At 41.1% G+C, this 20,545-nt stretch overlaps 1 protein-coding gene across 1 annotated transcript in view; it reads right to left on the minus strand.

Moving 5' to 3' along the window:
• Positions 1-20,545, minus strand: part of gcfc2 (GC-rich sequence DNA-binding factor 2) — a 69,158-nt gene that overhangs the window by 31,812 nt on the left and 16,801 nt on the right. Inside the window, exons 5-7 of the mRNA XM_028796814.2 lie at positions 16,677-16,780; positions 16,261-16,376; positions 8,862-9,045 (exon numbers count right to left, since the gene is read on the minus strand). Of these exons, the coding sequence (XP_028652647.1) occupies positions 8,862-9,045; positions 16,261-16,376; positions 16,677-16,780 (404 nt within the window). The remainder of the gene's footprint in view (positions 1-8,861; positions 9,046-16,260; positions 16,377-16,676; positions 16,781-20,545) is intronic.

Genomic DNA, 20,545 nt, shown 5'->3' on the forward strand with positions numbered 1-20,545 from the left:
AAGCAGCAGAAAATTTTCTGTAACCTTCCCCAGATTTGTGCCTCGAGACAATCCTGTCCCGGAGGTCTACAGACAATTCCTTTGACTTCATGCTTGGTTTGTGCTCTGACATGAACGGTCAACTGTGGGACCTTATATAGACAGGTGTGAGCCTTTCCAAATCATGTCCAGTCAACTGAATTTACCACAGGTGGACTCCAATTAAGCTGCAGAAACATCTCAAGGATGATCAGGGGAAACAGGATGCACCTGAGCTCAATTTTGAGCTTCATGGCAAAGGCTGTGAATACTTATGTACATGTGCTTTCTCAATTTTTTTATTTTTAATAAATTTGCAAAAATCTCAAGTAAACTTTTTTCACGTTGTCATTATGGGGTGTTGTGTGTAGAATTCTGAGGAAAAAAATGAATTTAATCCTTTTTGGAATAAGGCTGTAACATAACAAAATGTGGAAAAAGTGATGCACTGTGAATACTTTCCGGATGCACTGTACATTCTTTTCACATGTGCACTTATGTAAAAAAATAGCTGTGCTTTTTGTTCAAACACTAATATTTTTATTTTGGCTATATTGTGAAATCAAGCAGTAGTATTGTTGTGTGTACAGTATCATGTTGCTACTCTCTGGTGCCATGATAAATACCTGACACACATCTTTAGATTTGGAAAAGAAAACTGGAGAAGAGGGAAAACCCACACAGGCAGTTCACAGTCTGGTAACTAAATCATTACAGTAGAAATGAGATTTTAATTTTTTTTTAATTCATGTTTGTAATAATTGGAATATGCCAGCTGTTTTGTTATCTTAACGTCATGCATTTTAGTGTGTTGTTTTCGTTTCAGTTCAGTACTAAGCAAGTAAACTATAACATTTTGATGGAGTTTAAAAATTTAGACTATACCTTGAGGCAATTCACAGCTGCTGCAAAGACCCGTTCAGTAGTGACACATTAGTAAAACACAGTATTAGGCATTCTGAGTTTAAATTTCTATCCCTTAATATTTTGTTTGGCGAGTCTTTGTTAACTACAAGAGGAGGATGCATGCATAATTGTTACACTTTTAAAATTAAATTGTATAAATGATGATGATAAAATTAACATTTATGAAGATAACAATGATAAGAAACTACGGTGGGCTCGCACCCTGCCCGGGGTTTGTTTCCTGTCTTGTGCCCTGTGTTGGCTGGGATTGGCTCCAGCAGACCCCCGTGACCCTGTGTTTGGATTCAGCGGGTTGGAAAATGGATGGATGGATAATGATTGATGGATGGACGGACAATGATAAGAAATAATAGATAAAATGCAGTATAATACAATAGTACATAGTATATGCTTTCCAACAAGCTTTAGTAGTGTGCAGAACATTCTGTGCATCAAACATAGTATATTTACTCACAGTCACTTATTTTTGGACCTTCACTCCTATCGGCTTATATCTGAACACTTAAACACTTGAATTATTCGGAGTTATGAAAAAGAGCTCCATATTTGAATGCAACTACAAATTGTGTAAGTAAATGCAGGAACACTACATGCAAGTGCAAGCACTAATACTAATGCTGGAACCTTGAGATGGATTATTCTCTTTGTTTAATCCTGTGCTGGGGTGTATACGATATAATAAAACACTACTGTTTGTGTGTGTGTCTCCAGTCTCAATGAACAATCGGATTGGTTAGTTTGGCTTTTGTCTGACTGGTCAGTTTTGTTTAGGTTGCTCAGTCGATTGCGATCGAAACAGGAAGTGCCAGGCGAGAGAGGATAACGCACACAAGGATACTGAGCAAAGGTATAAGAGGAACACTGAAAGTCACCTTCAAATATAGGAAGCATTTAGAAGAACACAAATGTTTTCATGCCGCAAAAAGTGTCTACCATTGGCAGTATAGGAATGCAATCAAGAAAAGAAGTGCCAGTCAAGATATGTTGAGACACAAGAGGATACAGAGGAAAGACGTTGGAGGAAAGCTGATGATAACGTAAGGCAAGAGATTATAAAATATCACATACTTTTAGCTAGTATTTTATAAAATCATTTAAATTTTGGTAAACGTGGCAATTCATATACAGTAACAGATCAAAAGAAAGGTAATACATACATTACATAAGACTTCTGAGCACAGGAGAGAAGAAAGAAATTTGACTGTTTAAATTTTTCTTTAATGACTGCTACACAAGAAATATCAATGTGATTTCTTTATCAGAGTCATACTTATGAAAACTTTTAGAAAAGCTTCCAAGATTTATGTAAGAAATAATAAGGAATCCACCTGCAAGAAAGCATTTGCTCTCTTAATTGTTAATAGTTTGGTCTGGTAGCACTTTAAATGAAGACAAATCATATCAAACTCCCGTTTTCTTAAAGAGAACAAATGTGCAGAATCACATTAATGTCACAATAAATACTGTTAGGCAAATCTGACCACAACCTGATTCATCTAATTCCCAGCTACCAGCCTGTTATTAGACAGAAACCTATTAACACCAATAGTGAGGAAATGGAGCCTGGAGGCTGAAATGACTCTGAATGACTGCTTCCAAATGACAAACTGGGAAATGATGTGTGAGTTACACAGGGACAAAATCGAGGGTCTCTGTCACTGCATCACAGACTATATTAACTTCTGTGTCAACACAATGGTACCCACAAAGACAGTGCATTCCTTTCCAAACAACAAGTGCTGCATTACTAATGAACTAAAAGATGAAAAGAAGGCATTCAAATCCAATGACAAAGAGGCTCTGAAGAACGTACGGCATGTGCTAAAGAAAAAGCTGAGTGAAGGAAAGGAAGCTTACAAAGCTAAAACAGAAAACAAACTCATTCAGAATAATATGAAGGATGTCTGGAATGGACTGGGAATAATTACTGGACACAAACAATCCAGGGCTCAGGTGCTAGAAGAGGATGTGGAAAAAGCTAATGCCTAGAATCAATATTTTAACAGATTCCCTCTCGTTGCCACCTTCTTCCAATTACTAGTCTCCCCACACCATACCTACTACTATGTCAACTGGAATGACCAGTGACAAGTCCATCTCTGACCATCACTGTGAGCTGCCCATAAATGAAGACCAAGTAAGGAGACAACTGAGAAAGCTGCACACAGTAAAATCTGTGGGAGCCAGATGAAGTCAGTCCTCAAATTCTTAAGGCCTGTGCTGACCAATTTTGTGGTGTCCTCTGTCACGTGTTCAGTTTGTCCCTAAGGCTTCAGAAACAGCCACTACTCTGGAAAACATCCCGATTGTTCCAGTACCAAAGAAGGCAGGCGCCTCATAACCTAATGACTACAGACTAGTGGACTTTATGTCTCACATCATGAAGACCTTTAAGAGACTGGTCCTGGACTAACGAGTCCTCTTGTGACAGGCCACCTGGACCCACTGCCGTTTGCCTATCAGACAAAGATTGGAGTGGAGGATGAGATTAACCGTCTGCTCTACAAGGCTTATTCTCACGAGCAGAAAGCTGGCAGAGCTATGAAGATTATGTTTTTTGATTTGTTCAGTGCCTTCAATACCATCCAGCCTTCTTTTTTAAGGGTTAAACTCAGAGATATGCAGGTGGATGATCCTGTGGTGTCCTGGATGGTGGGATATCTGTCCGGCAGACCATAGTTAGTGAGACTCAAGGACTGTGTTTCTGATACAGGTTCAAGGAAAACTAGAGCACCATAAGGAACAGTCCTGTTTCCTCTTCTCTCAGACTATACACCTCAGACTATAAATATAACACCAGGTCATATCACTTGCAGAAATTATCCAATGATTCTGCAATTATGGGCGTATTGGTAAAGGGAATGAGACAGGACATAGGAGTCAGGTGGAGAAGTTTGTTGCTTGGTGCAAAGAGAATTGTCTGCATCTTAACATCAGCAAAACCAAGGAACTGGTTATAGACTTGCTGCATCAAAGAGCCTCTATGTGTAGGCACTATTCAAGGAATGGATATGGAGGTGGTGTGTTCCTTTAAGTACTTGGGGGTCCACATTAATGGAAGAAATTAATAAAGGTTGGACTGGTCTCCCCTCCTTTAACCGCCACCTTATCGTGGTGGAGGGGTTTGCGTGTCCCAATGATCCTAGGAGCTCTGTTGTCCGGGGCTTTATGCCCCTGGTAGGGTCACCCAAGGCAAACTGGTCCTAGGTGAGGGATGAGACAAAGAGCGGTTCAAACCTCCTATGATGAAAGAAAACTTTGGACGGCGTTTTCCCTTGCCTGGACGCGGGTCACTGGGGCCCCCCTCTGGAGCCAGGCCTGGAGGTGGGGCTCGATGGCGAGCGCCCGGTGGCCGGGCCTGCACCCATGGGGCTCGGCCGGGCACAGCCCGAAGAGGCAACGTGGGTCCCCCTTCCCATGGGCTCACCACCTATGAGAGGGGCCAAGGAGGTCGGGTGCAGTGTGAGTTGGGTGGTGGCCGAAGGCGGGGACCTTGGCGGTCCGATCCTCGGCTACAGAAGCTGGCTCTTGGGACGTGGAATGTCACCTCTCTGAAGGGGAAGGAGCCTGAGCTAGTGCGCGAGGTTGAGAGGTTTCAGCTAGATATAGTCGGACTCACCTCGACGCACAGCTTGGACTCTGGAACCAATCTCCTTGAGAGGGGCTGGACTCTCTACCACTCTGGAGTCACCCCCGGTAAGAGGCGCCGAGCGGGTGTGGGTATACTTATTGCCCCCCGACTTGGAGCCTGTTCATTGTGGTTTACCCCGGTAGACGAGAGGGTAGCCTCCCTCCGCCTTCGGGTGGGGGACGGGTCCTAACTGTGGTTTGTGCGTATGCACTGAACAGCAGTCTGGAGTACCCACCCTTTTTGGAGTCCCTGGAGGGGGTGCTAGAGGGCATACCTTCTGGGGACTCCCTCGTTCTGCTGGGAGACTTCAATGTTCACGTGGGCAATGACAGTGAGACCTGGAAGGGCGTGATTGGGAGGAATGGCCCCCCCCGATCTGAACCAGAGCGGTGTTTTGTTATTGGACCTCTGTGCTTTTCACGGATTGTCCATAACGAACACCATGTTCAAGCATAGGGGTGTTCATATGTACACTTGGCACCAGGACACCCTAGGCCTCAGTTCAATGATCGACTTTGTGGTTGTGTCATCAGAGTTGCGGCCACATGTCTTGGACACTCGGGTGAAGAGAGGGGCAGAGCGGTCAACTGATCACCACCTGGTGGTGAGTTGGCTTCGATGGTGGGGGAGGATGCCGGTCAGGCCTGGTAGGCCCAAACGTGTTGTGAGGGTCTGCTGGGAACGTCTGGCAGAGCCCCCTGTCAGAAGTAGCTTCAACTCCCACCTCCGGCAGAACTTCGACCACATCCCGAGGGAGGTGGGGGACATTGAGTTCGAATGGGCCATGTCCCATGCCTCTATTGTTGAGGCAGCTGACCAGAGCTGTGGCCGTAAGGTGGTCGGTGCCTGTTGTGGCGGCAATCCCCGAACCCGTTGGTGGACACCGGCGGTGAGGGATGCCGTCAAGCTGAAGAAGGAGTCCTACAGGACCCTTTTGTCCTGTGGGACTCTGGAGGCAGCTGATAGGTACCGGCAGGCCAAGCGGAATGCGGCTTTGGTGGTTGCTGAGGCAAAAACTCGGGCGTGGGAGGAGTTTTCGGAGGCCATGGAGAACGACTTTTGGACGGCTTCGAGAAGATTCTGGTCCACCGTCCGGTGTCTCAGGAGGGTGAAGCAGTGCAGTGTCAACACTGTATATGGTGGTGATGGTGCGCTGCTGACCTCGACTCGGGATGTTGTTGGTCGGTGGGGGGAGTACTTCGAAGACCCCCTCAATCCCACTAAATGCCTTCCAATGTGGAAGCAGAGCCTGGGGACTCAGAGGTGGGCTCCCCCATCTCTGGGACTGAGGTCACCGAGGTGGTCAAAAAACTCCTTGGTGGCAGGGCCCCGGGGGTGGATGAGATACGCCCGGAGTTCCTCAAGGCTCTGGATGTTGTAGGACTGTCTTGGCTGACACGCCTCTGCAACATCGCATGGACATCAGTGACAGTGCCTCTGGATTGGCAGACCGGGGTGGTGGTCCCCCTCTTTAAGAAAGGGGACCGGAGGGTGTGTTCCAACTACAGAGGGATCACACTCCTCAGCCTCCCTGGAAAAGTCTATTCGGGGGTCCTGGAGAGGAGGGTCCGTCGGATAGTCGAGCCTCGGATTCAGGAGGAACAGTGTGGTTTTCGTCCTGGTCGCGGAATAGTGGACCAGCTCTACACCCTTAGCAGGGTCCTAGAGGGTGCATGGGAGTTTGCCCAACCAGTCTACATGTGTTTTGTGGACTTGGAAAAGGCATTCGACCGTGTCCCTCGGAGAATCCTGTGGGGGGTACTCCGAGAGTATGGGGTACCGGACCCCCTGATAAGGGCTGTTCGGTCCCTGTACGATCGGTGCCACAGCTTGGCCCACATTGCCGGCAGTAAGTCGAACCCGTTTCCAGTGAGAGTTGGACTCCACCAGGGCTGCCCTTTGTCACCGATTCTGTTCATAACTTTTATGGACAGAATTTCTAGGCGCAGCCAGGGCGTTGAGGGGGTCCAATTTGGTGGACTCAGGATTGGGTCACTGCTTTTTGCAGATGATGTTGTCCTGTTTGCTTCATCAGGCCGTGATCTTCAGCTCTCTCTGGATCGGTTCGCAGCCAAGTGTGAAGCGGCTGGGATGGGAATCAGCACTTCCAAATCCAAGACCATGGTCCTCAGCCGGAAAAGGGTGGAGTGCCCTCTCAGGGTTGGTAGCGAGATCCTGCCCCAAGTGGAGGAGTTCAAGTATCTCGGGGTCTTGTTCACGAGTGAGGGAAGAATGGAGCGTGAGATCGACAGGCGGATCGGTGCGGCATCCGCAGTAATGCGGGCTCTGCATCGGTCTGTTGTGGTGAAAAAGGAGCTGAGCCGCAAGGCGAAGCTCTCGATTTACCAGTCGATCTATGTTCCTACTCTCACCTATGGTCATGAGCTATGGGTAGTGACCGAAAGAACGAGATCGCGAATACAAGCGGCTGAAATGAGTTTCCTCCGCAGGGTGTCTGGGCTTTCCCTTAAAGATAGGGTGAGAAGCTCAGTCATCCGGGAGGGGCTCAGAGTAGAGCCGCTGCTCCTCCGCATCAAGAGGAGTCAGATGAGGTGGCTTGGGCATCTGATCAGGATGCCTCCTGGACGCCTCCCTGGTGAGGTGTTCCGGGCACGTCTAACTGGGAGAAGGCCCCGGGGAAGACCCAGGACACGCTGGAGGGACTATGTCTCTTGGCCGGCCTGGGAACGCATTGGGATTCTCCCGGAAGAGCTAGAAGAAGTGGCCGGGGAGAGAGAAGTCTGGGCATCTCTGCTCAAGCTGCTGCCCCTGCGACCCGATCTTGGATAAGCGGAAGAGGATGGATGGATGGATGGATGGTCTCAGAACATAAAGGAACTATATAAGAAGGGGCTGAGCAAGCTCCTTTTCCTTAGGAGACTGCATTATTTTAATGTAAGAAGTGACATCCTTCACATCTTTTATAACTCTGTGAAGCCCATAGGGATTTTCTATGCTATGGTGTGCTGGGCTGGTAGTATCAGTTCAAGGGAGGCCTACCAAATGAATAAGCTAATTAAAAGGGCAAGCTCAGTTATGGGACACTCTGGACCCCCTGGAGGTAGTAGCAAAGGAGAGAATAAAAACTGAGTGCCATTATGAACAAAGCTGCACATCCTCTCTGTGACACACAATGAATTACTCATAAGACGTTTGTAAAGAAACACTACTGGGGCCCCTTTATACCAACAGCAATACGTCAGCAGAATGCCTCTCTGTGACTGTGACAGCCACGTCATAACTTTTCTTTCTTTTTAATTTTTTTTCTTTATAGTCAATTGGTGTGTGTTCAGACCAAATTATGTGTGTATATTTATTTATTTACTTACTTATCTACCTATTTGTGTATTTAAAGAGCTTCTGTAAAAAGCCAAATGTCCCCTTGGGGAAAAATAAAGTTCTATCCATCCATCCATCTGATGTTTTAGTCCATTTGTGGAGAAATTTTTCCCCTGCTTTCTCGCCTGAATTATTGTGCCTTTAAGTGCCCAAAAACAATTAGTTATTTGAAAATCAAACTAGGACCATAAGTTTGATATGAAAGTGAGGTTTAAGTGTCCCACTTGGTCAATGGTTTTAGAATCATAAAGTTGCAGTCAATTTATCTTTATCTCCACAACTAGTAAATACTGACTTAGCAGAAACACTGCTGCTGGCTACACTGCTTTTAGTTGGTTTCCTCATCTCAAGTGAAAAGGCTATTGTCTTAATAGTTCTCCAAAATGCATACACAAGAAAGGCAGGTGCAATAATGTGAAACATAAGCTGCCTAATGTGGTGAATTTTAAACAGGGGATTAACCCAAAACACTTAACTAAATACATTTGTATAATTAATATAATGTAACACTACCTACATTAGATTTGTCTCATAAATATGGTTAAATGCCCTTACTGCCTTAGCTGACTGAGAGAAAACCCAAAATTTGCCCATCTATGCTTCCCAACTCCTACAGCTGCACAACAGAATCCATACTGTGGGAGCCTAACATCCTGGTAAGATGCCTGTTAAGCTCATGTTTTATATATTGTGCAATGCATTCAGTTTATGTTGCTGTACTCATTATCTTTTTTCTTTTGGCAGTTATTGGTATTGCATTGCTGTTACTAGTTTAAGGGGGACATTCTAGAGAAAAAGTGTACTTGTATTAAACATTTGAACACAAGAAACTGAACATTCAATTATTGCAGCTAAAGCTTGAAACCAGCTTGTAATAAGGTATTTGATGAAATGAAAGCACAATTTCACATGTCTTCTATCCATATGTTACATATCTTTGACCTACCTTTTCATTAAGGCAGTCCACAAGATTGTCAGCATATATTCTCATTTCTTTATAAAATCTGTATAGTTCATCTGAGATAGTATTCTCAGCAATTTCTAAACTGCTCCTCGCATTTTCAATATCCAATTGAATTTTCTTGTGATTCCTCTGATGAGCACGATGAACCTCCAGCAAGGACTCAAGCCTAAGTAAAATAGAAATGACTACTTTTACATCAAAAAACATTTTGTTGATATGTACATTCCAAAAACACTCTCTTCTGAAAATTAAAACAAAGGAAAAAAATAATATAGTGTGCTGTACAGGCCTGGGTACAAATATTGAGGTTCCAAATAATCATTACGTTTCATTTAAAAGATTCAATATTGATTTTCAAAGTCTCAAGATCAATCTTGTGAATCTCTATCCTTCTCAATTCCTATATGTATAATCATGGCCAAAAGTTTTGAGAATGACACAAAGTTTGCTGCTTCAGTGTTTTTAGATCTTTTTGTCAGATGTTTCTATAGTATACTGAAGTATAATTACAAGCATTTCATAAGCTTCAAAGGCTTTTATTGACAATTACATTAAGTTTATGCCAATAGCCAATATTTGCAGTGTTGGCCCTTCTTTTTCAAGACCTCTGCAATTCACCTTGGCATGCTGTCAATCAACTTCTGGGCCAAATCCTGATTGATGGCAGCCCATTCTTGCATAATCAATGCTTACAGTTTGTCAGAATTTGTGGGTTTTTGATTGTCCACCCGCCTCTTGAGAATTGACCATAAATTCTCAATGGGATTAAGGTCTGGGGAGTTTCCTGGCAATGGACCCAAAATTTCGATGTTTTGATCCCAGAGCCACTTAGTTATCACTTTTGCCTTATGGCACGGTGCTCCATCATACTAGAAAAGGCAGTGTTCGTCACCAAACTGTTCTTGGATGGTTGGGAGAAGTTGTTCTCGGGGATGTTTTGGTACCAAGAGCAATCAAGTATTTCTACTTAAATGTCATTCCATGCTTATGAATATGTTATGAAGTCACTATGTAGTTGCCCTTCACAGAAAGTGTTACCAAATTGTCACATTATATTAATATTCTCTATGCATGGCTAAGTAATCTCTAAAACAGCCACCACTTCAGTCAAGATAAAATCAATATCAAATTGGTGCATTGTTTGAATACCCTGCCTAATTATATGGAGCTCCTTTCCACATCTGTGCAGGTCTTCCTCCTTCATCCTCAAAGACATGCAAGATAGGTTAAGTGCCAGTCTAAATTGGCTCCAGTAATGTGGGTCATGTTATTTTCAGCTTCACTTTCGGGATGGATCCCAGCCTCCTGCATCACTGAACTAGACTAGGCAAGTTTATATATGTGTATGTTTTGTAAAGTATGCCTGTTAAATACATAATCACTCAAGCACATCTTCACTGGCATAGATGTGTGTTGTCAACAACACAACCAAAGTGTGCTTCTCTATTTGAATGCTATACACAATTCCTGCATCCATATTAATTCTTTAAGGAAGTTAATTTAGTCTACATGAAAACACTAAAAAGGTGCGCTTCAAAAACAAAAATAAAATGCTTAATCAATATAGTTAGTATGAAACAGATGATTTAGACAAATGACTCAGGTACAAGTGTTTTGAAATGAATGTCAATAATAGCACTGCAGCATGATCAAAAAACAAGGAAGCAACCATTTTCCTTGAAAGACCTTCTGCTGCTAACTTCCTGTTAAATCCTGTCCAGCCCAGCTCAACATTAACTGGCTTGCAAAAACAAACAGGACTATCCTATAGGGCAGCATGCAGCTCACACACAAACATCACCCACAGGCAACAATGTAAAACATAATTTTAAAAATGTCTAGATTAAGAATATTCAGGTTACAGCTGAAACTGAAATACACAACTTAAACTTTTGGGGTGCAGCACAGTTATGAACTTATTGATTTATCTTTTTTGCCCTGAGTATTTTACAAAATGTAGCTATCGTGTGCTGGGCTTACCAGTTACATTAAACAATACAAAGAGGAAGCGGTTTTGCCTGAGAGATGTCAGTTATCATGCAACATCTAACCATCAGAGCTCTTGATGCAACAAGCATTCAAGTTCTACATTTCACTTTATACTCTTTCTTAACCAACAGGAAGGTTTAGTTGGCAAATTGGCAGTGGTTTAATTTCTTTGGGGACTTCAGGGTCTACAAGTTTTCTTTACCTAATATTTACATCGGCAAAGCAGTTTTTGTTATCTTCTTGTACATGTTATGTCCTTTAGCACATGTTATGTAAGCAAGTATGACAGGTCTCCCTGTTAGAATATGTTTGGGAATCTATCTGAAGAACAAATGGCAAAAATACAAATATTTATTAACTTTTTATGAACATATGTAAACCTCACATAACTACTCCTTTCTAAGGCAGATTAAGAGAAAATACCATCTAATTAAAGCAAGTAAAATCAATTAGAGGAAAAATGACATACTGGTTGTGAAAATGGTTTTAGCAAACATTTGTAGCAACAAGAACCTGGAAACAACTTCTCCAGCCTTTACCTTAGGAATGATTAATACATAGTCAAAAATACACTCATTTGTATAGTTTTTACAAAATTTATTTTGTCCAGATGAGGTGTCACCTCCATTTTTAAGGATCAGGTTTTGTTAAGACAATGAGTAAAGGAAACCTGGTGCAGTTAAAATGTGATTTTACATTCAATTTTCTGCAGATGCAGTAACATTTATTTGCATTAAATTTTCTATAGTCTTTTTATGACTTTTGCATGTATTTGCAGATGTAGATCTCACTATTTGTAATTATAAAAGAATTGTACAAATAAAAATGCCATAAGTAAGCCAAGTATATCAAACAGCTGTAAGGCATGACCGTTTAACTGAGCATTTTACTTGCTTAGACAATTTACAAGTGTTTAAGCTACAGAGGAATTCCATCAATAGTAAAGCCTTCAGAACATTCTTTTTAGCAGTTATGATAATGTACACATCACCCAAAAGAAATAAATGTATACCTAGGCACTATATACTTCAGAATATCCAAATTGTTTTATCTATGTATGTATGTATGTATCAATGTCTCTCATCAGCACACGAGCCTGCCTGCCTGCCTGCTCTCTCTCTCTCTCTCTCTCTTACATTGCAGCAGTTCAGCAGTTCACGTCTGACCGAGAACAATGCAACACGTGCGGAAATCATCAGCGCGCACAAACCGAAAGGGAAACTGGCTTGTTCGTATACCGAGTGTGTGGTCGTGAACCGAGGCAAAAGTTTGGCGAACTTTTTGGTCGTAAACCGAGTTGTACGTGTACCGAGGCGTTTGTGAACCGAGGTTCCACTGTAACTTAAATCCATCAGGACCCAATCCGAGGTATTACCTGGTAAACCACAGAGTGTACTGTTTCTTTGTAGATTGTGTAAAGCTATAACATAGGTCTAGTGATGCCTGTAGCACAATATGCCAGTGCTCACATGCGGTATTTCTTCTAGGCCTCCCAGAATCTTATTGGCAGGACAAGAGCTTTTTGGTAACAATCAAAGTTCAAATGTCACACCTGTAATCCATATTACTAACCGAGAATGCTAAACCGGATGATGGACGCAGGCACATCCGGCCATGGGCCGTAGCTGCAAAAAGACGTACTGCGCAGGCGCAAAAAGAGTCCGCGAGAGTCGGCTGAGGAGCCGAGAAAGGCGGACAAAAGAGGGCGAGAGAGGCGGATGAGGGTCCGCGAGAGGTGCAGGCGCAAAAAGAGTCCGCGAGAGTCGGAGAAAGGCGGACAAAAGAGGGCGACAAAGGCGGATGAGGGGCCGCGAGAGGCGGACAAGACCACAGAAAAAAGGACTGAGCACATACAAAAAGGAGTCACAGAAATGAGGCGCAACAAGCACCGAAAAAAGGAAAAGGCACATAAAAAAGTAATCAAACGCGGGCAAAGCACGAAACACATTGCACACGAAACTAAACACACCAAAAAAAAAGAACAGACGAGCGCACAACAGCAAGGCACGACCACACCCCCCCCCCCCACCCTACAGGCACGGGACGGGACGGGACGGGACACACACCAAGAGGGGGATTCAACAAGCCCATGGAAGACAAAAAAAAAAGAACACAAAACCACCCCACAGACCCTACAAGCAAGGGACGGGACACACACAAAGAGGGGGATTCAAACAAGACACAGTAACACAAAAAGAAAGAAGACGCTCACGCAACAACAATCCCCCCCACACATCCATAAGAAGTGACACCCAAAGCCACATATTCTAAAGTGAACGTCGACACCTTCACACTAGGCAGCATAGGTGTCGGCATAGGTGTCAGCATAGGTGGATGTCCTTTCAATAAAGCACTATTAACCGTTCAACTGCAGAAAAGGATACATATTAACAGTGAGTGCGATCCTCCTTATTACTTATCCATATTTCGCATGCTGAGAAAGAAACAAGTCATGAATACACGGTCACGGGTACAAAACGATTCGGAAAGGATAACGGGAACAAACACACGAACACGAAAGAAACAAGAAAATAGACGGCGGCGCATAAAACGCGCTTCTGAAACACCGGGAGAAAAAATGTCTCGGATCAAAAAACGCAAAGCACAAGTGACACCGTTACAGAGACGTGCCCAAATGGACAGACACAATGAACATAGACGCATTCAGCGCGCGTGTCAAAGTGCTGCATCGAAAGAAGCACGATTTCAAACCGAAAGAGCTCGCGTATCAGACATACAAAAAAGGGAGCGAAGAGACAGAATAAATGAACGGAGACGTGAACAACGCGCAAATGAACTGACAGAAAAAAAAAAAGCAAGACGCGAAAAGCACCAAGCTCAAATGACGGACATACAAAAATGGACAAGGCTCGATACAAACAATGCACGGCGTAGACTGAAACGGACTTTGCGCAAAGCGGAGGCGAATAAAAAAAAAGAAAAAAATAGCGCGTCACAAATAATGGACATGCAACAAAAAGGCAATCAAACGCAAAAAGAAAAACATGCCCATCGCAGACATCAACGCCACACACCTGTTAACGCTTACGCCAAATGGCTGAAAACGCTTTCAATAAGGAATCCACTATTGAGGAAAATTCATTGGGATTAATGAATGTCATTTGCAATCATTGTCATTCACTTAACTTCACAGAAGAAACAACTGGCAATACAAATAATGAATTTACACGTTGTTGTCAAAAAGGTCAGAATAGACTGCCTCCTTTACATTCATATCCTGAATATCTAAAGAAGCTTCTAACTAACGATGTGCCTGAAAGTAAAAACTTTATGAACTGCATTAGATCCTACAATAGTTCATTTGCTTTTGCATCTACCGGAGTACATATCAGGCCACCAAAAGACAATGGCCCATACTGCTTTCGCATATGTGGACAAATATTGCATCGCATTGGAACAGTGCACCCTGAAACAAATCAACAACGCAAATATGCACAAATCTACATCCTAGATCCAGATGAGGCAATCTATCAACGCATGAACCTTCCTGAAAACAAACAATGCACAGAGCTTATAATGAGAAACGTCACTCATGTCATAAACAATCACCCATTAGCTAAGTCTATAAAAATGCTACATGAAGTTGAAAAGGAGGCAAATACAAAAGCAAATGCAGAAGGTATAGCGGCAACTACAATTGCTTTGGTCTTGATAAAGGACATACAACAAGATCCAAGACGATACAATCTGCCCGTCGTTAATGAAGTGGCAATTGTCTTTCAAAGTAAAGATGGTGAGCCTCCATTTCACAGAGATATTGTTCTACATTTACGTCCTGATAAAAACAACACACCTACATTCCAACGCATAGACATTTGCCGATGTCCAGATCCAGAATATAACAGTTGGCTAATACAACTGGGAAATGGTACACTCACAAATACAGATGGACTTCACCCAGATATTATTTCAATTCCACAATCCTTTATCTCAGACGACTTAGTAAAACAGATATTTGGAACAGCAATCAAATTAGACCAAATACCCCTTTTAACACAACGCACTATATTATGTTCAAAAAATATTAATGTTAATCACATTAATAACCAGGTCATTTCATTACTTCCTGGAGAGACACAGATCTTTCTAAGCTCTGACAAAGTTGACTCTGATGACGACAATGAACATATAAATTTCCCCTTAGAATATTTGAACACTATTAACCCGGCCGGATTACCACAACACAACCTTGCCCTTAAAAACGGAACAATAATCATGCTATTAAGAAACCTTAACACAAAACAGGGTTTATGCAATGGCACACGGTTAGTCGTCAACAAGATGACACGCAATGTTATTCAAGCAACAGTTCTTACAGGATCACATGCTAACAATACTGTTCTCATTCCTAGAATTGACCTTACAAGTTCTGACCTACAATTACCTTTTACATTGAAACGGCGACAGTTCCCCATTAAACCTGCATTTGCCATGACCATCAACAAATCACAAGGAAAAACCATGGACAAGGTTGGCATCTACCTCTCTGAACCCGTTTTTGGACATGGACGACATTATGTTGCCTTCTCACGTGTTCGACGTTCATCTGACGTTAGAGTTAGAATTATAAATGATCCATGCCAAGGAAGACTCATTCAAGGACAAGACACCATCTTTACTACTAATGTTGTATACAAAGAAATATTCCAATAAAACATTAATATATGCCAAACACTCTATTTCTTATTTCTATGCGCATCATCCAAAGCTGCACACTATTCTATATCTAATTCATACATCTCACTCTTTGTCATGTCCCAACGCCAGGGGTTGGCGAGCGAAGCGAGCAGGGGCGGAGCCCCCTAGTTCCACACTATTATACTACCCAGCCTGACAAAGACAGAAGAATATATCACACAGATGTGGTTCGAATTCAAGTGGAATAAATTCCTATCTCATTTCTGGTCCTCTATAAACTAACAGGATGGAGGAATGAAAAAAGCGAGCAGAAAGAAATAATTCAGTAATCATGTGCCAGAGAATAGAAATAAAAAAAGTGAATTGGCTTTGAAAAACAAAATGGACAGTTGATTATAGTGGGAGACTATATCACAACCAAAAAAATAGATTTCATAGAACTAAGAAGTTCAAAAAAATAAAACTGATCAATTTATACAAGAAAATCAGCTGGTTGAAACAAATATGATTTTAACAAGAAATGATACAGAATCTCTACAAATTTCTGATGTCAGTGAAAGCTTTGTCTTGATGTTCTCCTCAGAAGAATATCCCAAGGATAATCACTGCATGGATTACAACATTTCCAAAGGCACAGTTTTAATGCCCACTGGAATATCCAAGCCATTTCATCACAACAAGATCCCAGACCTCAATAACTGTTTAGTGAATTACACAATAAAATGTATTTTACCTTTTAGTAAGTCGCTTCTTCATTGTTTCAAGGTTTACTGGAGGCAAAGATGAAGGAACAAAACACTTCTTCTTCTGAGTTCTTTCTGTTTCATTTAAGTTAGGACCACATGGCATCTGATGGAGAAATACAAACCATTTCTCGAACTGCAGACTTGCAGAAAGTAAATAAAGTGTGAAGTGCAACTTGAATACATAAATCTCTTGCTTATGATGATGTGTTTCATTCTGTACTGTGCTACATTGCAAAAAGGCCTATGTCATCCAAAAATGTTTACTAGAGAAGAACAACAGCCTTAACCAACATCTTACCAATTTTAAGTGTTGAGCAGTGACATTTAGAATGAATCAAAACATGCATATTTTTATAGATTCTTTCAAGTTGCAAATTTCAGAAAAATTAATAGGGCTCTGTACCTGTGGGATTTTTGTTCCTTTCCCAATCTGCTGCTTTTCCCAAAGAATGTCATCATCTTTATCTCCTAGGCTTTCAGGGATTTCCTCTTCACTTTCATCCATGCCTATTGTGGCAAAGAAAAGTATAATTACAGGACGCTGTAATAGTGCTGGCGCAAACAAACCGTCTGCTAGGAATAGGCAGACCTTTACATGTAAAGAGCACTGCACTGCTAAGAGCAGTAGTCAAAGTAGAAACTTTAAAAATATATAATATATGCAAGTATTGAGTACTTTAATTCATGTTTTGCAATATTAAGCCAAGATACTGTTATAACAGAAAAAATTTAAATGCTACTAGAGTTTAGACATAAAACAGCGTACACAAAGGCACACTGCTCTACAGCAAAATACTATGAAGCTTGAAGAAACCTTAAATGAAAAATATTAACTCTGTTACACATGGGCACATGGGGACCATTCAGAAGGCTCAGGTAAACCAGACAATATTGCTCCGATACAAGATGGGGCGCTGTTGCTAATCCTATTTCTTGTTTAATCTGCAGCTTCAAACAAACCCTGGGAGACAACGCCTAGCTCTTCCGCCACCTGAGCTTCCAAAGCCCACCTTTTCCGACTCGTACTTACTTAACCAGACAGAGGGTCATTATCTTTGGACCCAGTATCACTGGAGACTAGGGCTGGGTATTGGCACCGATTTCCCCATTCAATTTGATTCGATTTTGATTCACAATGTCACAATTTAATATTGATATTATCTTCACCAAATTAGCATGCACTGATATATTTATAGTGGTGGCTTTTATTTTTACAGATTACTTAACCATGCATAGAGAACATTAATATAGGGTGACACATTTCAGTAACACTTTGTTTGAAGGGTGTTTACACAGTAACTTCATAACCTATGCATAAGCATGGAATGACATTTAAGAAGAAATACTCATTCAAACTTCACCATAATTTAACTAACATATGTATCTCCACATCAGAGGCCACACATATTATGCGTAGATCATCAACAATCAAATACTCTTAAAGAATAAGTATTTTATTCAATAACCTATTCGTGTGTTATAAATCTCCATGTAGGCACCCTTCAACTAAACTGTTAGCCAAACTTATCCCCCTATTGCACATTTAAAATAACCTTGAATTCGTCAAAATTAACGATACAGTGGGAAGACTCGTGTCTTTATCTAATTCTAGAACTTAGAAATATCTTCAGTTATTCATACATAACAGTCATGTTAATCAGTTTTCAAAAACACTTCCGCCTCATAATAAAAGGAATCGTATTAAAATGAGGATCTAGAGCTGATGCTTGTTGACAGTGGCATTAGATGAATGGAACAAAAATAACCAGCCATCGTGACTGACAATGCTACTAATATGATCCATACAGTGCAGCTTATGGAGATATTTACATCAGCTGCTTTGTGCACAAGCTCACTTTGGTATTACAGGCTGCTCTGAAAATTCAATCCAACAATTGCCCCCTTGCTTGGCTGGGTGAGACGCACAGAGAAGCAATGTGTATTGGACCACACACAAACCTATGATTGGTGCGGTCACACGATGAAACATTCATTGGAAATGCTAGAAAGATTTTTGGAACAACAACAAGACATCTGAGCAGCTCTGCATACTGTATAGGCAATGAAGTTGCTCCCAGTGTGACTGGCATACAGTGCGCTTATGGGGGCCGTTGGGATAAATGATTTCTCAAATTTGTTCTAAATAAACATGAATGTTTAGAAAATAGGCCATTACATAATACATTATGCTTTTAATACTCGCTGTACTAACTGAATCATCGTGTAAACAATCATGAAGAAACTTTATAATAAACATATTAACTTATCAAATAAGTTTTTAAATCAAACAAGTCACATAGCAGTCATTAAACTAAAATATTTACCTACTCATAATTACTTAATCACACTGACACATGAGTTTTTAATTTAAGTGAAATTCAGAGAACAGACATGAATCCTAGGTACCAAATTTTGTACAGTTAAGCCTTTCCTCCACATAACAGCAACTGATGATTCATAAAAAGATATAAAAGTGTAATATTATGTAAATACACATTCTGATCCCATTCTAAATTAGCAATCATCTTTCTGTATACTAATTTAAAAACTACAAACAACTGCATAAAGGCATCAAGTAAATAATTATCACAACAAAATCACTATCAAGTTTGAGAAGATGCTTTGCTGCTGTGAACTTAAGTAAAAAAAACTGAATTGGGTAAATCTCTCAAACTTAAGATTTAATATAAAAAACAAAAAGATTAAATGCACAAGAATAAAAAAAACAGTTTTCTGTGTCCAAGAGCACCATACTATCAATCGTCTCAGAGTAGAAAAATGGTCCTAACTGTCTCAAATAATCTTAGAGTGAAGCAATTTCAGTCCTGTTAGGAGTAATTTAGAAAACTACTCCTAACTTCACAGGAATTTAAGAGAGTTAAAGTAAGCTACCCTAACTCACTAGAAGGCAACAACTCCTGGGGAATTGGATAAATAGACAATACAGAAGGTGGTGGTGGGGGGTCACTGGGAGAGGCAGCAGAGCACATTGGAAGGTGATGGGGACACTTGAGGAGTGAACATGACTGTAGAAAAAGTGCAAGAATAGCTGTGGCTAGATTCAGAAAAACCACTGCAAAGTGTTTTCTGTTGGCATAAGAGTGGGAAGTTAATTCATGTTAAAGTACGGCTGTGGATCACCCATCAATCCATCTTCTAAACCTGCTTTATACTAAGCAGGCTGCAAGGAAGCTGTAGCCTATCACAGCAAGCACAAGTCACAAGGCAGGAGCATTCATTGTTAAATAAAAGTGTCAATTTTTGTGCTTTACTATTATTCAGTGTGTGTGTCTCGGTCTTTCCTTCTCAGTGTTTGTTACAATATTTCTTCATGATTTTGCAAAGTGGCAACAATAACGTGCAGCTTAGCACAATATCCTATCTTATTATGTTTTCTGTCTTCTTCTTCTACTTGGATTTTTGTTAATATCTTTGTGATGAAGCCTCAGCATTAGTATCCAAAAACTAGAAAATGTCATAATAAGTGTCAGTTTACATACTTCAAGGAATGATGTGAAATCGTGACATCATTTATTCTTAGTCGACTAGGACACTTAATAAATACTTCTTATGTCCCACTCTGAGGTAAGACAAATTCTTGTCCTAGTATGACTTTTACCACAATTGCTACAAGTAATTCTGAGATGTTTAATAAATATAGGCCCAGGCCTGGAGTGTTCATGTGCTTCCTTTAAGCAACCATGCATAAACTAAAAACATTTGCCTTGCGTACATACCTTCAAAAAGGTAATAGGAATAAAAAGAAAGCATACAGAGATATCATTTCAATAGTTTGTGTACCCCGAATAAAAGATAATTTCTCATCTAGGTGAGGGAGAAAAACTTGGCTGTAGTCTAGTCTGTTTAAATATGTTACATGAAGAGTATATTAGAGGATTTTAAGACATGGCTCCAAAATATGTTTACATAAATTCAGTAGATAACTATATGGAAGAGATACTCACATTATACCTTAGAATAGTCAATAATAATCTTGGTAAGCCCTGGACAGGTGATAAGATGTAGAAAGTCACTGTACCACCGTTTTACTGGTAGTTGTAGTACATTGTTGCTGCTACCAATTTTTGACAATACTTAATTAAGAATGTATTGGAAAAGGCTAACAAATTATAAGACTAATGAGAATAATGCATTTTTATTTCTTCACAAAGACTGATTTTATTTTTTTTCTTCTAAATCTGTTTATTATTCATTTCAGAGCTAAAGATTTCAAAGGCCCTTCTAGGGTTTGTATGACTCCACAAAAATGCT

This window comes from Erpetoichthys calabaricus, chromosome 3, assembly GCF_900747795.2.
Source record: "Erpetoichthys calabaricus chromosome 3, fErpCal1.3, whole genome shotgun sequence".
Classification (NCBI taxonomy): Eukaryota; Metazoa; Chordata; class Cladistia; order Polypteriformes; family Polypteridae; genus Erpetoichthys; species Erpetoichthys calabaricus.